The sequence below is a fragment of the Engraulis encrasicolus genome, chromosome 2 (assembly GCF_034702125.1).
Source record: "Engraulis encrasicolus isolate BLACKSEA-1 chromosome 2, IST_EnEncr_1.0, whole genome shotgun sequence".
Classification (NCBI taxonomy): Eukaryota; Metazoa; Chordata; class Actinopteri; order Clupeiformes; family Engraulidae; genus Engraulis; species Engraulis encrasicolus.
The window spans coordinates 33,580,670-33,599,815 of NC_085858.1; the positions used below are offsets into that span (position 1 = coordinate 33,580,670).

The following is a 19,146-nucleotide window of genomic DNA, read 5'->3' on the forward strand; positions in this document are numbered from 1 at the left end:
CTGCCATGTTTTACCCTCCCTGCACAATTAGCCAATCAGAGTGCAGCTCTGCCAGCCAGAAGGACACATAAAAGAAGAACATTGCAGCAGAGGCACAGAAGGAGACTGCGAGGAGCTGGGAAATACACACACACAACGCATACGCATACGCACACACACCCGAGCGCGTGCACACACACACACACAGCAGCAGCAGCAGCAGCAGCCAAAGCAGAACACCCTCCTCTGGACACACCCTATCGGGGATCACTGCTTCTCTTTTTTCTGTGCTATCGCCCACGCCGCCTCGGAGAGAAATCACTCGCACATCATCATCATCCTGAAGAAAACCCCCTATTCTCTCCTCATTCTCCGTCTACTAGAGGAAACCTACCAATCTCAAGGGCTGAGCATCCCTGCCGAAGATTTGTCCTTTTTTTTCATTTTTTCTTTTTTTTTCTCTTTTCATCTGGGAAATTTGAGGGAGTCTTCTTCTTCTTCTTCTTTCGCCTGGCCATCCCATCCATCCAAAAGGGCCAGAGTTATAAATATACCTACCAGAAAAAAAAGAATAAAAGTTGAAGGCTCCACGTCAAGACCTGCCAATCGAAGGACGTAGATCACTATCATCTTTGTGCATCAAGAATGGTTACTGTACGTACAGCTCTTTTTATTTTTTTTACACTCTCTTGAGATAGAAAGCTCTTGTGGCAGAATATGGTCTAGATCTGTAATCACACTGCATTAGAAATAGTGAAATGGCTGCCAAAAATATGCTATACATGTTGTGTTATTACCTACATTGTCCATTGTTATCATTCAATGTCACAAATGTGCACACACATGCATACTGTAGCTCAGACATACATACATACATACATACACAAACACTTTCTGCCTTTCTCTCTTAAATTCCCTCTCTTCTGCCGGTGAAGATTAATGTCTTATATTCGCTATGGAATATTATGAGATGCGTTGCAGCCTCGGTGTTTGACTCTTACAGCTGACTGTGAAGTGTCAAGACGCTGCTTTCTTCTGCCATTTTGGGGACGTTTGTATTTCGTGCTTTCGATTGTAAGACTTACTAAATACCTATGCAAAATTGTGTGCACCGTCAGCACGGAATTCCGTGAGAACAACACCGGGTGTGGAATTGACAGTAAGGGCGATAGTGGCTGAGGCTTGCCGAGGCCGCGTGCTGCTTTATAGCAAGTGATGGAGGAGGAGGCGTACTGCCTTTCTCTGCCTGGCGCGGCGAATGATGCTCGAGACGGGTCTCTGAGACAAAACATGATGCCTCGGAGGCTGAGAGCCCACCGAGAGCCAGGCAAAGAAAAGGGTCGAGTCACTCAGAGAGGGGGAGGGGAGCCGAGAGATATTACGCATCTATTGGTTTGGATTGAATCAGGCAAGTCGAAATTCCTAAGGGTTCTCGTTGCGATGCAACAGAGCAAGTGAGCTGTAAATTTCAGGCCACGCGAGACAGGATGGAGAGAGAGCAGTGTCTTGCTGAAACTGTTTTTTTAAAGCATTTGAAGCGTTCGTTGTATGAAGGGTAGACAACATAGGCCTATCTCGACAGAGCAAAGCCTACTGTAACACACCGATCCCTTTTATTGTCGCTCACAATAAATGAAACTAAACGGACAAACGAATTGGGCGTGTCAGCTACACTCCAAGGCGTTGGCACGCGCTACAACTTATCCCATCCAAACCCTGCATGGCACAAGGTGCTCCACGCCATTTCCATTGTCTTCAGTCTTTAAATTACACATTCCAGAACGTCTGTGCCTAAAAATGAAATTGTACAGGTAGGAGAAAGAGCGCACTGACATAGGCCAGGACACAAACTATTCACAGGCCCGCTGCAGTTCTGTGTCAGGCATAAATATTTGGGATGGGCCTACAAGTTTACATATTTCCTCTGTCAAGAAATGCGCGTAAAGATAAAATAAAATGAAAATCATTTTGTTGTAAATTTTAAAACTTAAGCTCAGCACGTGCTTCCCATTTTGTGAAATGGAAAAGGTAATTAGCATAGGCCTACATATAGCAGACTATGAAGTTAAATGACAATTGTTTCAGCATCCTGGTGGTGTTTGAAGCCTTATACTGTAGGCCTACTGCTAGTGATATAAAAGTGTCTGGAAACAAAGGGACTCCATCTGTTCAAAAAGCTAGGCCCACTGCACAGCTGAACACATGAACTCCTAGGATGCGTTCAACCAATTATTGGCACTCTTTCTTTATTCATAGCCGTTTGTGATTAATCCAGGCTCCGAGCGAGGGCCTCCGGGCGTCATGCACAAAGCTATCTCCCCACCACATGTTCCGCAGTCCTCCGTGAGCGTGCTCGTACCGCAGTGCCAAGCGAATAAAACCGTTGAGTCAGATAACCTTCTCGAGGCGCTTACACAATTCAAGGACAAGGACACCACGAACGACGAAAGATTACAGCACGCGGAGTAAATTAGTTAGCTAAAACAATATTCATAAATGTTCGTCTGTAAAGGAATAGCCTGAGAATAATTATTATCCGAGAAAGTGCTACGATAGCAAGGCCGTTGCTTCCTATGGGAGGATCAGGCTCTAGCAGTAAAGCAGGAATGATAACCTACTGTGGCTGTAGACTAGACTATACCTTTTTGCACCGTGTTCATATGTGTAGAACCAAATGCAATGTAAAGCTGGGTGAAAAAGAGAGACCTCCATTTTTGGGTGGTTACGTAAGCATCTGTGTACAGTAGTTCATTAAGTCAACTAGATATCAACAAATTAGCCCGACTTTATATCATGGCATAGGCCTACTGTGGGCATCATAACTTTTTTGTGTGCAAAATAAAATACAAATGTAAACGTAGGTATTGTTATTATTATTATTATTATTATTATTATTATTATTATTATTATTATTATTATTATTATTATTATTATTATTATTATTAGGAAGCGTGGGCAACAGCTTAGGTCGTTGTAATGTTCATTGTTCCCAGAGTCGTGAAGCCTCTGGCCCCTGCACAAAGCGCCACTGTTTACATTAATATTCATGGTGCTGCCCATAGTCTCCGAGCGAGAGAAGAGGAGGAACGGGTGGCTCTTTTGTTTGCTTGTGTCAATACGTTTATTCAGCAAAAAGGCGGAGGGATTTATGAATGCCTGCGGAGCACACATGTCCATGCTGGACGGAAACCGAGCGTAGCTAAATAAAGCACTGATTTGGAGAGGATGACGGGGCAGGGAGGGGAAAAAAAAGATATAATGAACCAAAAAATGTGGTGTGAAGCGTTAGAGAATGGTGTCTTGGTAGTGGGGGTTTGTTTTAAACGGTGAAAGGCAGAACGAGCGATAGCTCTTAGCACTTGCTAATGTTGTCCTTCTTGGATGGAATTCCTGGTAGCCACTCCCTGTTTCAGCACTCCGGATAGCGACCAAGCATGGCTTCTTCTGGGAACTGCACACCCTTGCACATAACAATGCCACGACTTCTAGTTGCCTATTCTAATAAGAATGAGGATAATATTGTAGGAGAATGGAGCATAGTAAAGGTCTCAAAGAATAATCATAGGCTATTCTTTTGCCAAAATATTATAAGGAACGTGGACAGCTTATGGCAGTGTGTCCATCTCTAAACCATACTGATGGTAATAACACTATTAAGAACATGGACGATAAGGACGCAGACTTATCGCCAAGGCCTGAGCTATGACTTGTGTCCTGTTGTTTTACAGCTGCCAGTGTGATCCCTTAAGCTCCGGCAAGAGTATGGCTAAAGCCTTTTGTTTTGGATAATCCTGTAAGCTGTGTCAGTGAGACAGCCTATTGGCAACCCCAGGCTCAGCGTTCACACATGTGATGCAGGATGGGCAAAAAAGTGCATCACTGAACCCCAGAGTGTAAATACGGAGAGAGAGAGAGAGAGAGAGAGAGAGAGAGAGAGAGAGAGAGAGAGAGAGAGAGAGAAAGAGAGAGACGTGGAGATGAATGCTAAACAGTCCCAGAGCCATTTTCTCTCCCCTGGAGTCTCCAACGTCTCCTTCATTTCTATTCATAAGAGAGAGGCTGAAAACAGATGAGACCATTTCATTTCCATCTTGTGTTTATATCATTATCCAACTGGGCACACACATACTGTACATAATAGAAATGTGTGCGAGATGTTAAGTAGAGCAGCTGTACGATTTCTTTTTCTTTTTTTGCTCCCATTTTCTGTCTTTTGAGACAAAAAAAAAATCAATTCTGGAGCACATGTGGTTGCGGTGCATCCTACAGAAGTTGCCTCAGCCTTTAAAGGAAGTGACCTCAGGAGTGCTTACCAGGAAGCACTAGAGTCACGTGCTCCAAGATGAGATCATCAGAAACTCTTTGTTCGGGAAGCCTCGGGATTGATTGATCAGGGGGCGGTCCGTCTATGAGCACCCCTTACAGCAAAGATTGACTGAATTCGTCTTCATAAAAATACAAGACAATGGGGTGAAAAAAGTGTAGTATTTCAGTCAGTGTAATCCCCATTGGCTATAGGTTTAGGATTTGTCAAAAGCACTTATTTGCTTATTGTATGATTGCTTTCCCTTGCTTGCACAAGCATCGTACAATGCTTTCACAGTGGTTCAGGTAGGTCAAGAAGGGTGTGCTGATGAAGGTCTGAGGACCAAAACGTTTGTAATGCACCCCCACTTGGTAGCACTTTATTTTATTTTTGTTTAAGTTGATGGATTAAACACCTTTCCTGCATCGGCAACTCTTGGTGTGCGAGTTCTCTTCCTCCTCCTGTGTTTTTGCAATGTCAAATGGTTGGCCATACCATACGGCTCCATAGCGTGCCAAAGGTCGGCCATTGGGGTGTCCAGATGTGCGGAACTGAGCTGTGGTCTATATGGTTGACAGAACACAGGGCAGGCATGCAAACAGGCAGGAAGGATGGCGAGCATTAGGCCTGTGTGTGTCTTGTTTTGCGTGCGAGTCAGGGTCCATGTGTAGGCGACTGAGGACGATGATGATGATGCAGTGCATTAAATATTGAGGGGAGATCTCTGCGGTCCCAGAAATAGACGAGTACAGACCAGGACATGGTAAGGGGGCCAGCAAGCGAGGCAGCCCAGCTCATCTACTCTCCTCTCCACTTCGACCTAGCCGAGCGAGTCTCGTCCTCTCAGCAACTAACCCTACTACTCGAGTAAAAGGCAAGACAGCGCAGCACAACTCAAGGCAACCCGCCCAACGCAACTCAGGAAGCAGGGGTCCCATGTTTGTCGTTTGTGTTGGGAGACGATTTAATTAATTCGTTGGCTCAGGCCTCATTTACTAGCATCCCCCACTGTCGGATTGCACTCTTAAAAATAGGATTGATGCCAGCCAGCAGCCAGGCCACCAGCCATTGGCTTTACAAGCAGCATACATTAGTACTAGACTACTGTACATATATTACAAGTAGAACATACATTACACACAAAACACTTATGTAGGCCTACCAATGTATTAAATGTCTACAGACAAAGACATATGAAAAATATATTAAATGGACAATGTGTAAATAATAGTATGTAATGTAATACTTCATTCATATACAAGTCCAAGTCAAATACATACTGTATTTTACACTATTATTATTATTATTACATGTTATATATGTTTATTACAAGTGTAATATGATAGTGTAATAAGAATCTGTATTACCGTTCCTGAACATGGCAGTAGTGGTAGCCATGCAGGGCTGCTGGAAGACTGTGGAGTGATGGAGCGGCGTGGTTGGTGGGGAGGTTGGCGGTGCTTGTCAGGCGGTCTTTGTGAGGCAGGCCATGCAGGGCCCTCCCTGCCCACAGCTTATATAACCCCTTTACACTTGTCACTGTGGATGGGTGGCCTGCCTGCCATGAGCTGGTTGATTTCAGTTGGCACATCAAATTAGGCTCCTGTCTTGTCTTGTCTTGCCGCTTCGTGGAAAGTCTGATTTTTTTGTTTTGTTTCTCGGTTGCCTCTCTCTGAAACAATTGCAAGAAAGCACTCATCTGTATCAGTATTCTATTGTGGTGGATTTTTAAAAAACATACATAGGTGGGTGCAGATCATTGTCACTAGTTTGTTGACATCCAATGTGGACATGTACAGAATCAAATGTGATGTGGTCCACATATAATAATGTACATGTCTTTTACTACTGCATCCATTCCAACTCTCAGACAAGACCATACTGTAGCAATCATCAGCTGAACACTCACACCAGTGCAAGCATTATTAGCAAAACACCCAGAATGATAAGCTTAATGAAACTGTGTTTGCTATCTTGCTTTGTTTTCCTGTAGTGATAACACCTTTCATATCCTTCCACACCACACCCTCTCTTCCCATCAACTCTATTGCATCTTTCAGACCTATGCAATGCTAATGGCTCTGTGGGCCACAAAAAAAGCTTATCATTCGAGCAGACAAAAAAGACGAGCAGTACTGGAGTGACTGAGATGTTTTGCCTCTCGACGCCGCAGGCTTGCATACAAACACACACACTCTGTTAAAAGTCAAGAAGCCAGCCAATAGCAACAGTCGTCAAGCCACTGTTACCTGGGCAACCTAGTTGGAGGTAATGCCAAGGGCGATAATAAGACACAGCGGCTCCGGAGGAAGAAGCAGATTGAGGAGAGAGAGAGAGAGAGAGAGAGAGAGAGAGCAAGAGAGAGAGAGAGAGAGAGAGAGAGAGAGAGGCAGGTACGAGCAGGGATGGGAGAACAACGCTTAGAAAGAACTGCCAGAAATGGAGTCAGACTGTGTGCCTTCCTTTCAGATGTAGACAATACAATAAACGGCTATGCTGAGCTGATGCTAGGGAACATGCTTGTGGGATTATGGGGAAGACCTGCGTGGGGTTTAGAAAATAGAGAGTAGACCGTTTGCTTCATAGTGGGGATGTGTAATTATCTGCAGCTACCCTGCTGTTGCTCTTAAAAAGAAAAGAAAAAAACCCATAGCAATCATGTACAGGCGAAGCTAACACGATCCTATAACACACTAGTCATGTTATACAAAAGCGCACATCAGTCAAGTCAATACACATGTCTGAAAGGGGAACATTTAACCATGCAAATAAAACATCTAACATCTTTCTGATAAAAAATAATGGTGGAAAGGAAAAGTAAATTAAACATGAAGCAGTAGAGAAAATCAACGGCAGTTTCAGCAGCGCCTGAAAAAGAGCTTATGAGAGACAAGAGATGGCGAGTACGCCCAGCTAATGACACAAAATGAGCTTTCAAGGCACATGAAGATTTGATGAGTGGAGGGCGGATGAGGAAGAAAGTGGGGGAGAGCAAGCATGAAAGGGACAGGGAAAGAGAGAGGGGGGAGAGAGGGGAGAGATAGAGAGAGAGAGAGAGAAAGAGAAGGAAAGAGAGAGAGAGGGAAAGAGAGAGAGAGAGAGAGAGAGAGAGAGAGAGGGAGAGAGAAAGAGAGAGGGTGAGAGAGAGAAAGTGAGAGAGAGAAAGAAAGACAGAGAGAGAGAGAGGGAGAGAGAGAGAGAGAAAGAGAAAGAGAGAGAGAAAGGGAGACATGGGTGAAAAAAGACAGTGGAAGATATTTTATCACTGACCTGCACACATCTGTTCCACGATCATACCCCGAAGACCAAACTAAGCAACATGGTGTGGTCTAGAGCAACACACAAAAACATGAAAATTAAACAGCAACAACAGCAACAAAAGCAACACACCTCCACACACCCACAACACACATACAGATAGATGCAAGGTCACATCTCAAACACACCAGAATAACATACGATACAAATGCATAGCGCGCTGTGTGTGAATACGTTTCTTTTCTCCATTCTCTATTTTTTCTTTTCCAATTCTAATGTTTATGTTGTTGAATGCATGCGTAGCGTAGGGAGGGAGTGCCCTTGAGGCCGGCCATCAGGCAGGGCCATGTGTTCATGCTCTTCCAGTCAGAATGTCACTTTCTCTTTGTGTCCGAGTCTGAGTCCGCCACCCCCTCAACCCCACCAGCGTCAGGGCAGGGCAGGGCAGGGCTGCCTGGCTGCAACAGCGTCGTGATGGAGCAGGCAGGCGAGCAGGCAGGCAAGCAGGCAGGCAAGCAGGCAGGCAGGCAGGCAGGCAGGCAGGCAGGCAGGCAGGCAGGCAGGCAGGCGATGAGCTTGGAGATGGGGGGGTGGGGGTGGGGGGAGGTGGGGAGATGGGGGGTTGTAGGAGAGTGGCCTGTGACATCTGCACAGCCGTCAGCTCGCAGAGTCAGGGGCAGTGACAGAGAGGAAGCGGCAGAGATGGAGAGGGGTGGGGTGAAGGGTGAGCTGTGGCATGAGATGAAAATATATAAAGAGGAAAATTAGAGGACGAGGGGAGAGCAGGAGGGGGAGGAGGAGGGGCTGGGGGAGGGGATGGGTGTTTGTACCTTCGCGTCCTACCACCTTTTGACTGCTCACTCCCTAAAAAGAGGCAGGGGAAGAGAAGCGGAACAAGAAAAGGGTTGTGTTATTTATTTATAAGGAGCATATATTTTAAAAAAATCAAGAACAGAATTTCATCCTGTCCTGACAGCAAGACTTACCAGCCAAAGCATCATAAACAGACATATGCACACTGGCTGGATAGACAGATGGTGGCCTGGACAGACAGAGAGAGGGAGAGAAATACAGACAGACAGACAGACAAACAGACAGACAGACAGACAGACAGACAGACAGACAGACAGACAGACAGACAGACAGACAGACAGACAGACAGACAGACAGACAGACAGACAGACAGACATTATGATATACTGTACTTTCAGGACAAAAGCCCACCATCGTTAAATTGAACTTTGTGTCATTAATGTATACTTACTGAAAAAAAATCCCACTATCATTAAACTACACTTTCTAAAAAAAAAATCCCACTGTATAATTTCAGAAAAAATCCAAGCCGTTAAGTAACACTTTGTGGACAGAAAAGCACTTTATGGTTTCTGGAAAAAAAAGCTATCGTCATTACCAGGGCCGCTGACAGCTTTTGCTGGGCCCAGGACAAAGTCATCTGAAAGGGCCCCCGGCCCAATACTTACAATGTAATGGGGACCTAATTCTGGGCCTCCTGTCCCCCTGGGCCCGGGTCAACATATCCCTTTGCCCCCCTCCTGTCCTCAGGCCTGCTCATTACCACTATCATTAAAGTTATACTTTCATCTCTGTGCCCCGACAGATAATCAGCACCATGGAAACCCAGGTGTCCAATGGTCCGAGCGGAACGAGCCTGCCCAACGGCCCGGTGATCAGCACCAACGGCGCCACAGACGACAGCAAGACCAACCTGATCGTCAACTACCTGCCCCAAAACATGACGCAGGAGGAGTTCAAAAGCCTGTTCGGCAGCATCGGGGAGATCGAGTCCTGCAAGCTCGTCAGAGACAAGATCACAGGTAAACGAGATTACAGATCATTTCTGATTATTCAAGGTTACCTTGAAGAAAATATGCTTACAATGTAATAACAATGGGTGAAATGTATTGGAATACAGCTGACAGGAACACTCTTGAAGAAAATAATCTCACAGTTGTGTAAATTACAAACTCGTCAGACACAAGATCACAGGCAGTCATTCATTTTCTTTGTTTAAAGGGACACTGTGCAGGAAATGGTCAAAAAAGGTACTGCAACTATGGTGGTCATTGAAACTGGGCTGCCTATTGCCAAATTTGATGTTTACATGAAGGTTTACTAAGTAATAAACACATATTTTCTAGTATGGTCCAAGCACAGTCCTTTTTGCAGCTAAAAATGGCTATTTTTGGAAATTCAAAATGGTGGACCATGGAGAAGATCCCCCTTTTCATGTATGTCAAGTGCAATTTTTCCAGTCATAATGAATACTTAGAATTTGATGCTGGTTGTAAGTATTCATGAAAAAGGTAACATTATAATAATTAGTGAATGGGCAGCATGAATTCTGGAAATAAACAACTAAAAATCTCACACAGTGTCCTTTTAAGACATGCAAACGTTTTTTTCTTTCCCCTTGCTGTTTCGCTGGAGTAACTTCTGTCTTCATCAGAGGGTCACATGGATATTGAAGTGTGATGTGCTTTAGAATCAGGTAGACTAGAGTTAACAAATAGACATAATGAACTTAATACAAAGATCCCAGGTACACAAGAACAGATCATTTGAGATTATTCAAGATTATTTGAGGAAAATATCCTTACAAAGCAAGTACATTGAGTCAGCACCAAATGTATTGGAATACAGATTCAATGACAAGAACACTTTTTGAAGAAAATAATCTCACTGTGTAAATAACAAGTCTACACAAAATGTATTGCATTGTGATTGCATCTCTTATAAAAATGTCTATTACTATAACTTCAAAGCTGCCCATTGATTTGGATTTCAAAAGACAGGACTTATTACAGTCCCAGATCTTATCCTGTGGTCTCACTAGTGTACATAACAGTAACACCAACCGTACCCCACCCATAGAGTTTAAGCCAACATAATGCTACATGTGTTACAATGTTGTTACACACTATGTGTTATTACACTGGGATTAATCAAAACAGACACTGTTACAATAAACTAAACCGAAAATGCAATGCATGTAATGTAAACACATTGTTTTTTTATTAATCATACCAATGTTTGAATTCGAAATAGACATGTGATGGATTTTGTTCTTAGGTGGTGGCGATGATGCAACAAGCAAGGATGTTGACGTGTGCGTTTGTCTCACTACAGGTCAGAGTTTGGGCTACGGATTTGTAAACTATGCAGATCCCAACGATGCAGACAAGGCCATCAACACGCTCAACGGTCTCAAGCTACAGACAAAAACGATCAAGGTGAGAGAGAGAGAGAGAGAGAGAGAGAGAGGGCTGCCTGGTCCCCGCTCAACCGTCTGCTCCCCCGTCCCACTGCCCCACCCCACCCCACCACCACCACCCGGCTCAATAGAGAGGAAGTGAGCACAGAGAAAGCAAAAGAAAAGAGGGAGGCAGGGAGACAAGAGGGAGGTGTGGAAAGCTCCAGACGTGACAGAGGGAGCAGAGAAAGGGGGAAAGGAGGGAGGGGTTGGAGGTGGGGGAGGGGATGGATGGATGGATGAATGAGTGGATGGATGGATGGATGGAAGGAGAGAGAGAGAGCGCAAAAGACAGAGAGAGCAAAAGAGAGAGAGAGAGAGAGAGAGAGAGAGAGAGAGAGAGAGAGAGAGAGAGAGAGAGAGAGAGAGAGAGAGAGAGAGAGAGAAAGGAGGGGTCAACAGGAACAAAGAGATTGAAGAATGGGTGAGGGAGGAGAGAGAGAGGGGGAGAGAAAGGGAGAGAAAGGGGGAGCGAAAGAGAGCGGAGGTCAGAAAGCAAGGGGGAGCGTGTGCAGTGGCGATTGTGATGGAAATGTAATTAGGGGGGCCCACTGTGGGCCAGTGGGGTCAGAGCACGCAGCCCCATCTGCCTCCCATCTTGGCTAATTAGGAGTCTCTTTGTCCCAAAGTCAGATGGAGGGATGGAGGATGGAAAAAAGGGAGGAGAGAGGAGAGGAGAGGAGAGGAGAGGAGGATGGGATGGGACACATGCAGGCAGGGGACCAGGGACTGGAGGAGGAGGTCTTTGGTGGGGAATTAACAAAAAAAGAAAGAAAGAAAGAGAGGGTGGGGAGGAGGGCAGAGAGAGAGAAAGAGAGAGAGAGAGAGAGAGAGAGAGAGAGAGAGAGAGAGAGAGAGAGAGAGAGAGAGAGAGAGAGAGAGAGAGAGAGAGAGAGAAAGACAGAGAAAGTGAAAGATTAAACACAGCCCAGGCTGCTGCCACCCCGTCCCATAAAAGCAGATCAAAGATTGGGACAAAGCACAGTGCAAGGTAGACATGCTCCATGCGAGGCATCGTGCACAACCACACAGCTGAAATCTGGCCCTCACATCTGCTCAGTAGAACAAAGGCTCTCTGTGACTGACATTATTAATAGAAAAAGTATATTTTACATGCACTAAATTCTTATATTAACAATAATGTTCAACATTTCCGGCAAGCTATAAGAGTATAGAGTATATAAATACATAAAGATTTTCCAATGTAAATACTATAGGCACGAGTGTTACGCATGGTTAATTATTAATAACATAAGATCTGATGAAAAATAATCAAGCTACTAGCGTAATAGATTGTCATAACATGAGGAGGACAATGGCAGGCACTGCTGTTAGCTGTATCATATTAATTCTGTATGCACCACTTCTCATTTCTAGTCTCAGGCTTAGCAAATGTCATCTTTTCTGAGTCAATACAGACATTGTTAAAGAGCAGCAGCAGATATGGCGAGGATAGGAGAGGATGGAGAGTAGGAGTGGGGGGGGGGGGGGGTGGGGGGGGGCGGGGGGGGGGGGGGGGGGGGGCTGGGGTGAGGTGAGGGTGTGTATGAATCTGTGCATGTGTGTATTTGTGTGTATGTTGTGGGGGTGTCAGGAGTTAAGGGAAAAAAAGAGGAGGGCGGTGGGGGGGGGAGCATGGGGAGCTGAATGCCAATGACAGGATTAGGGGCCATATGGGCTGTAGGCACCATCTGTACTGTGGGAGCGATAGGGAGAGGGTTAATTATAGGGCAGACTTCACTCCCTTCCCCCCCCTCAAAAAAGAGAAAAAAAGCACTGGCCAATCTCCGCCATACACCCACATGCTCAACAATACCCCCCCACCCTGCCTCCTCAATGCAGCACAAAACACCACAGGCAGACCTATAGAATCAATACAGCTTGTGGCGATCAGCAGGGAGATATGCATGCCGGCTACACGCCCCCCCCCCCCTCCTTTTCCTTTTTGTCCTTTATCTATCACAGCCCCGTGGCCGGCTTGCTGCAGTACAAAGATGTTATGGCAGTCACTGCTGTAAGGCTATTCATTCCCGGCCATTCTGTGTTTTTTGCTTTGGGAAGCGAGAGAAAGAGTTGGGACTCTTTCTTTCTTTCTGTATTTCACTGTGTGAAGTCTGTCAAGATAAGTCAAGGAAATATATGATATGATTAAATGTTGCTCAGCTTTGATTCCGACAGTGCCTTAAAATATTTAAAAACTATCAGCAAGATTCCCAATTCAGAGTCCAATATGTTTAGACTGTTAACTGAATTAATAATACACAAACATGTCATGTGTACCCTGAGTATGTGTTATTTAAATACGAATAGGAGTAGATTTTGAGTCCATTTTGGTGTGTCTATGTAGAGCATTTGTGTGGGCGTTTTTGATCAATTCTGCAAGTGAGGTGAATGTTTGTCAGTTGTCAGGGATGCTGGATGTCTTGTGTCTGTTTATAAGGCTTGCTGGTTGCCAGAGAAGCCATTTCCCCTAGAGGAGAAAGACAAAGAGAGAGACGGAGGGAGAAGGGAGGGAGAGAGAGGCAGCGAGCGGAGGAGAAGGGAGGGCAGGGTAAAAGAGGGGAGGGGAGGAGAGGGGAGGAGAGGAGGGATCTTTCTATCTCTGACAACATTCGCACTCTCCCTCTCCCTCTCCAGCCCACCCCTCCCTTTCTCTCTCTCTCTCTCTCTCTCTCACTCTTTCTTCCTTCTCCCTATTCTCTCTCGCACTGACACAAACAGTAAAGCTGATGTTCCAAATCCATCGCTGTAATTGCCATCCAGACTTGGAGGGACATTAGAGCACAATCCTTAGTAATCTTGGGCAAATTGTATATGGGAGTTTATTGAATAGCCATTTGGCTCTCCATCTACTGAAATACAAATATCGAGAAAGGAATGTTCCTGCCTGCCTACACCAAAGGGGCTATGCATCACTTTCATAAGTACGTTTTGCCAACTAAATATTCTAAGAATTAGGAGAAAAGCAAATGGCACTGAAAAGACCTTTCATATCAGACTTGTTTTTATTACTAATTCAGTGAGAAGGCTATAGATTTTCCTCGGGGTTGAATCAGGGCAAAGCAAGTCCTCGTGAATAACTTTCTAGATGTTTGTTGGTTGTTGTAGTTTGCATACACACTGTGTGTGTGTGTGTGTGTGTGTGTGTGTGTGTGTGTGTGTGTGTGTGTGTGTGTGTGTGTGTGTGTGTGTGTGTGTGTGTGTGTGTGTGTGTGTGTGTGTGTGTACTATGTTTGTGTGTGAGAGAGTGCACTCATGAGCAGGTGTGCTCTTGTGGAAACAGCAAAGACAAAATGCAGACGAGTGCACACTTGAGTAGCTAATAAGGGCAGCAAGTGGGTAAAAGAGCAAGGTGAAGTAGGGGGAAAGTGGGGTGTTTGAAGAAAGACCGACACGGACACACAAGACAGAATAGCAAGGAGGAAGTGTGTGCATTTGGCTGCTGTTCTCCTCTTCTGCATTTACACAGCAGTTTGCTATGTTTCTGCATTTACTACATTTCATCTCTTTGAACAGGGCTTAATCTCAGATACAGAGTTGCACTCTTCTGCATTCGTTATGTGGATAATTTTAAGTACTTTTGGCACCGAACATCACCAAAAAGTTTAAAGTCCAGTTGCTTACAGCTAAATTCAATTCAATTCAGTTTTATTCGCCAAACTCTAGCTCCATAATACAGATAGTACACATAAAAATACACATCAGGACAGACCAGTACAATCAGACAGAAACCACAAAAAAAGTTCTGGACATCATGAACTGGATGCATGGACAATAGGTTTTTGTGTATGGACGGTGCCCATACCACTTTAGGGATGGACACAAGCTAGTACCCAAGATACAGAGTTGCATTTTCTCTGCCATCTTTATGTGGATGATTTGATGGTTTTCACTTCACCAAAGGGCCTAAATAAAGATTTTCAATATGGTAACCAAGATACACCATTACCAATTGTCATCAATGCAACAAAGCGGGATCAATCCCAGTCCTCTAAATAGGTGTGACTTTCCATTGAACTCCATTCATTCTCCCAGTCTCCTAAAGGGGCATGGCTGCCATAGAATTGCAGTTTAGAACATTTTGTCGCATGGATTCCGGAAGACACTCCTTATGAACCGTCTCTACCTTATCAATCGTCACTTACTTTAAGATGACAAAAAATCTTGAACTGTTTGAAAAGAAATGGTGCACAAATAAAGGACTGTGGACAATTTATGATAGTAAAAGATTGACATTCAGATGGTAACAAATGCCCTGTTTTGCGTGTGTGTGGGGGGGTCTTTTTCCAGATCTTTTTCTTGTGCTGACAGTGTGAGGGAGAGGGCTCCTCCCTTCTCATGCAGAGGGGAGATGCTGTAGGGAAAATATTGTATGTCATGAACTGGTGGTGAAGTCCAATAAATGAGTTTTTTTCATCTCTCTGGCTTAAAATCTTGCAGCTAAACTCTGTCTGAATGAGAATTATCACACAGGGTCTAACGTCAGCCCTCCCTTCCCTTTGCCACAGGTATCGTATGCAAGGCCAAGCTCCGCCTCCATCAGGGATGCAAACCTGTACGTGAGCGGGCTGCCTAAGACCATGAGCCAGAAAGACATGGAGCAGCTCTTCTCCCAGTACGGCCGTATCATCACCTCCCGCATCCTGGTAGACCAAGTCACAGGTGAGGACAGCGCTTACGGCTCCTCAAATCACACACCAGGTACAACAACAACCGCACCACACCAACACCAGCACCTCTTCACAATCACAGCAAACCTTCACCTGCTTCAAAAGCCATTACACACCATTGCCTCCAAGAATGTGAATTTTTTAGTATTTCTTTGTAATTAATCACCACTAGAACTGATTTTTTTTTCTTTAACAGAGTGAATATTCAACTTGTCTAATGATTTAGAAAAAATATTCAGAATTTGGAGGTCACGATAATTTATGATTGAAATTATTCTTGACAAACAACAATAAGCCTTGCCTTTAGGAAGTACTTACTGTAAAATGGCTTCTTTCAAAAAAATGCATTCTGTTACAGAGACAGTGGCTTGGGGGGAAGGGATCATTTCTCTGAATGTGTGCATCTTTGTTTCCTGTTAGCTTATTTTTAAGACTCAAAAGTCCATTTTGAATTTTTTTTTAAAAACAATTGTAGTACTGTGCAGCTGTTGGGCCTGGTCAGTTCGGGCGATGACAGGCAAGGTGGTCTGGCTTTTGTTGCTCCCCCAGGCATCTCACGAGGAGTGGGCTTCATCCGTTTCGACAAGAGGAACGAGGCGGAGGAGGCCATCAAGGGCCTGAACGGCCAGAAGCCCCTGGGCGCCTCTGAGCCCATCACCGTCAAGTTCGCCAACAATCCCAGCCAGAAGACGGGCCAGGCGCTGCTCACCCAGCTCTACCAGACTGCCGCGCGACGCTACACTGGACCTCTGCACCACCAGACCCAGCGCTTCAGGTACCACTATACCACCACCGCCGCCGCCGGCTCCCTCTTCCTCCCCCCTTTTCCTCCCTCCCCTTCCCTTCATCAGTTCAGTCTCACTTTTGCTCGTGTCCTCCGCTCGCTCTCCATCTCTCTGTGTTCTTTTTGAAAGAAAAAAAAAGAAGAAAAACATTGGCAGTGCCATGGCTGCTTAACAGTGAGGAAACAGGAACTGAAAAATGAATCAACCAAAAATAGATTTCGGGTGGGAAAAAAAAGAGTGGGTGGTGAGGGAGAAGGATGAGTTGGGTGGTGGTGGTGGTGGTAGGGGGTGGTGGGTTGATGAAAACAACTCAACTGGAAAATAGAAGGAGATTTGTTGGGGCTTTTCATTATCATCTCATTTAACTAGCAAGAGATGGTTAACAAATATTTCCGCAGTTAGTGTGTGAGTGAATGGAGACTGCACACAATGGCAGGCAGGCTAGCAAGCAAGCAGGCGTACACCCAGATCCTGGCACGCATCGCTTATATGGAGTGCACCCATCATGTCGCCTTAGGGCCACGCAAGCAGTGAACCGCTGTGGTCGGTCAGGGCTCGCATTCTGATTGGTGGATGCCGAGGAACTGAAAGCTGAACGGCAGCTCAGCACTCCCTCTGCAGGCGGCTGAAGGGGCTGCATGTCTGAAAAGTGCAACCAAACAAAACAAAAAAGTCCCATCTCTCTCTTTCCTCTCTTTCCACTCTTTTTCTTTTCTTCCGTTTGGTCCAATCTCACCACTAACGTCTCCACCTCCCTCATTTTCCCCTTTTGCATTGCAGACTCGACAATTTACTAAACGCCACCTACGGAGTCAAGAGGTAAATGCCAAAGGTGTCCTTTCCAACAAAGCATCCATGCCTAAAACAAACTAAAACAAAGTGCCCGGAATACCACCTGCTGATTCAAAATCTTAAGACTAGACACAGAAGTCAAATTTTACTGATACGCCCAAACAGTACAGGTTCACCAAAAACAGACTCCTACATATGGATGTGAATTTGAGTCCTAAACAGCAGGACATTCTGGCATGGCTTTGTTTAACCGTTTTGTTCCTTTTAGTTCCTTTGGTTTGGATTACCTTGATTGAACTGATTTGTATGGATTTCATTATGAAACTAACATTTTTTTAATTTCAGTTTTCCGTTGCTTACGTTAATGTCCTTTTTTTCCACCAGCATGGACATACCAGATTCCGTTTCCGTCTTCTTCTGTTTGCTCCAATGTTTCCTTTGATTTCTTTCTGATTTTGCTTTCATTCCTCTCTAGGTTCTGTGTCTCTTGCTAAATATTGTGACTTTTTTTCTGTTGGACATTGTGATTTCTGTGCTCTACGCCTGCAAAAAAAACCTCAGAGTTTTCGGTCAACAGGAGATGTGAATTAAAAAAACAGACGGAGGGGGGGGGGTTAAAAGGTGAAGGGGGACCGTGGGTTATTGAGTTGTAGGTGAAAGAATTTCTCATTTATTTCGTTTTGGTGTACAGGTCCGGTGCTAGGCATAGGCAGACAAGGCAGTCGCCTAGGGCGGCAAATCAGATACACAACACTGTGTTTACAGATGCTAATTTCTAAATGCACGAAAAGGAAAGCGGTGTTCGCCTAGTGCACCAAATTGACTAGAACCGGCCCTGTTGGTTTACAGGGAAACCTATAGTCTGTATGTTAAGTATGTTTGTGTGGGTGATTGTGTTTGAGTGTTGCCTGCAAAGCCTCAATATCTACCTATAGCAGAGATGATGGAGAGGGGGGTGTTATCTTCCACTACCCTTGAAAGACACAAGCAGTAAATAAATAAACAAACACCTAAGCAAAAAAACGGCAGGAATCTGCATGTTTCCGGTAGAGTCCAGGGCTGGAGCTATAGGAAGGGCGAGCAAGGCATTTTCCCCTGGGCCCAGGGCACTCTTGCATTGGTGTTGGGGGCCCAATTTGTCAGGCGATGTAGGGGGCCCAATAAGTGTTTTGCCCTGGGGCCCTGTGTGCAATTGTTTCGCCACTGGTAGTGTGTTCAATGGTGGGTGGTAGCATCACAGCGAGCCGCCAAGAACAGTACTGTATGCTGACACCCATCGTAGCTCTCCCTCTCTTCTACCTATATGGAGAGGGGGATGTTATCTTCCATTCCCCTCGAAAGACACAAGCAGTAAATAAATAAATAAACACCTAAGTCAAAAACCAGAAGCCAGAATCCACATGTCTCCTGTAGAGTCCAATGGAGGGTGGTAGTAGCGCATCACAGCGAGCCGCTGAGAACAGTATGCTGACACCCATGGCAGCTCTCCCTCTCTTCTGCCTAGGTTCTCCCCCATCACCATCGACAGCATGACCAGCTTGGCGGGCGTGAACCTCACCGGCCCCACCGGTGCCGGCTGGTGCATCTTCGTCTACAACCTGTCGCCGGAGGCCGACGAGAGCGTGCTGTGGCAGCTGTTCGGGCCGTTCGGCGCCGTCACCAACGTCAAAGTGATCCGCGACTTCACCACCAACAAGTGCAAGGGCTTCGGCTTCGTCACCATGACCAACTACGATGAGGCCGCCATGGCCATCGCCAGCCTCAACGGCTACCGCCTGGGCGACCGCGTGCTGCAGGTCTCCTTCAAGACCAGCAAGCAGCACAAGGCCTAAAGGAGGAGCAGGAGAGGGGCCTACGGAGGGGGCCACGCGGAAGAAGAAGAAGCTCCCCACAGCCTGCAGGGGGAGCCCTCGAGCTCGATCGCTCGCCCGCTCGCCCAACCGCCCGCACGCTCCGCTCTCTCACTCACTCTACATGAGTCTGGACTGAGTCTTTCTTGCTCTCTCTCTCTCTCTTTCTCTGTTTCTCTCTCTCTGACACCAACACGCATACAGTGCACACATAAACAAACATACATGGGAAAAC

At 45.6% G+C, this 19,146-nt stretch overlaps 1 protein-coding gene across 2 annotated transcripts; it reads left to right on the forward strand.

Annotated features, from left to right (window-relative positions):
• Positions 1-624: 624 nt before the first annotated feature.
• On the forward strand, positions 625-18,893 carry elavl3 (ELAV like neuron-specific RNA binding protein 3). Of its 2 annotated transcripts, XM_063215048.1 has the most exons (7): positions 625-633; positions 9,162-9,378; positions 10,691-10,794; positions 15,323-15,476; positions 16,034-16,259; positions 17,050-17,088; positions 18,566-18,893. In XM_063215048.1, the coding sequence occupies exons 1-7, from the start codon at positions 625-627 to the stop codon at positions 18,891-18,893; spliced, it is 1,077 nt and encodes a 358-aa protein (XP_063071118.1). The 2 variants fall into 2 exon arrangements, with proteins under 2 accessions (XP_063071118.1, XP_063071127.1); XM_063215057.1 differs by lacking the exon at positions 17,050-17,088.
• The last annotated feature ends 253 nt before the right edge of the window (positions 18,894-19,146 follow it).

Excerpts from the sequence above, each read along its gene's own strand:
- elavl3 (XM_063215048.1), top strand. Across the intron at positions 9,379-10,690 it reads CGTCAGAGACAAGATCACAG|GTCAGAGTTTGGGCTACGGA; the intron begins GTAAACGAGATT and ends GTCTCACTACAG. Across the intron at positions 17,089-18,565 it reads GCCACCTACGGAGTCAAGAG|GTTCTCCCCCATCACCATCG; the intron begins GTAAATGCCAAA and ends TCTTCTGCCTAG.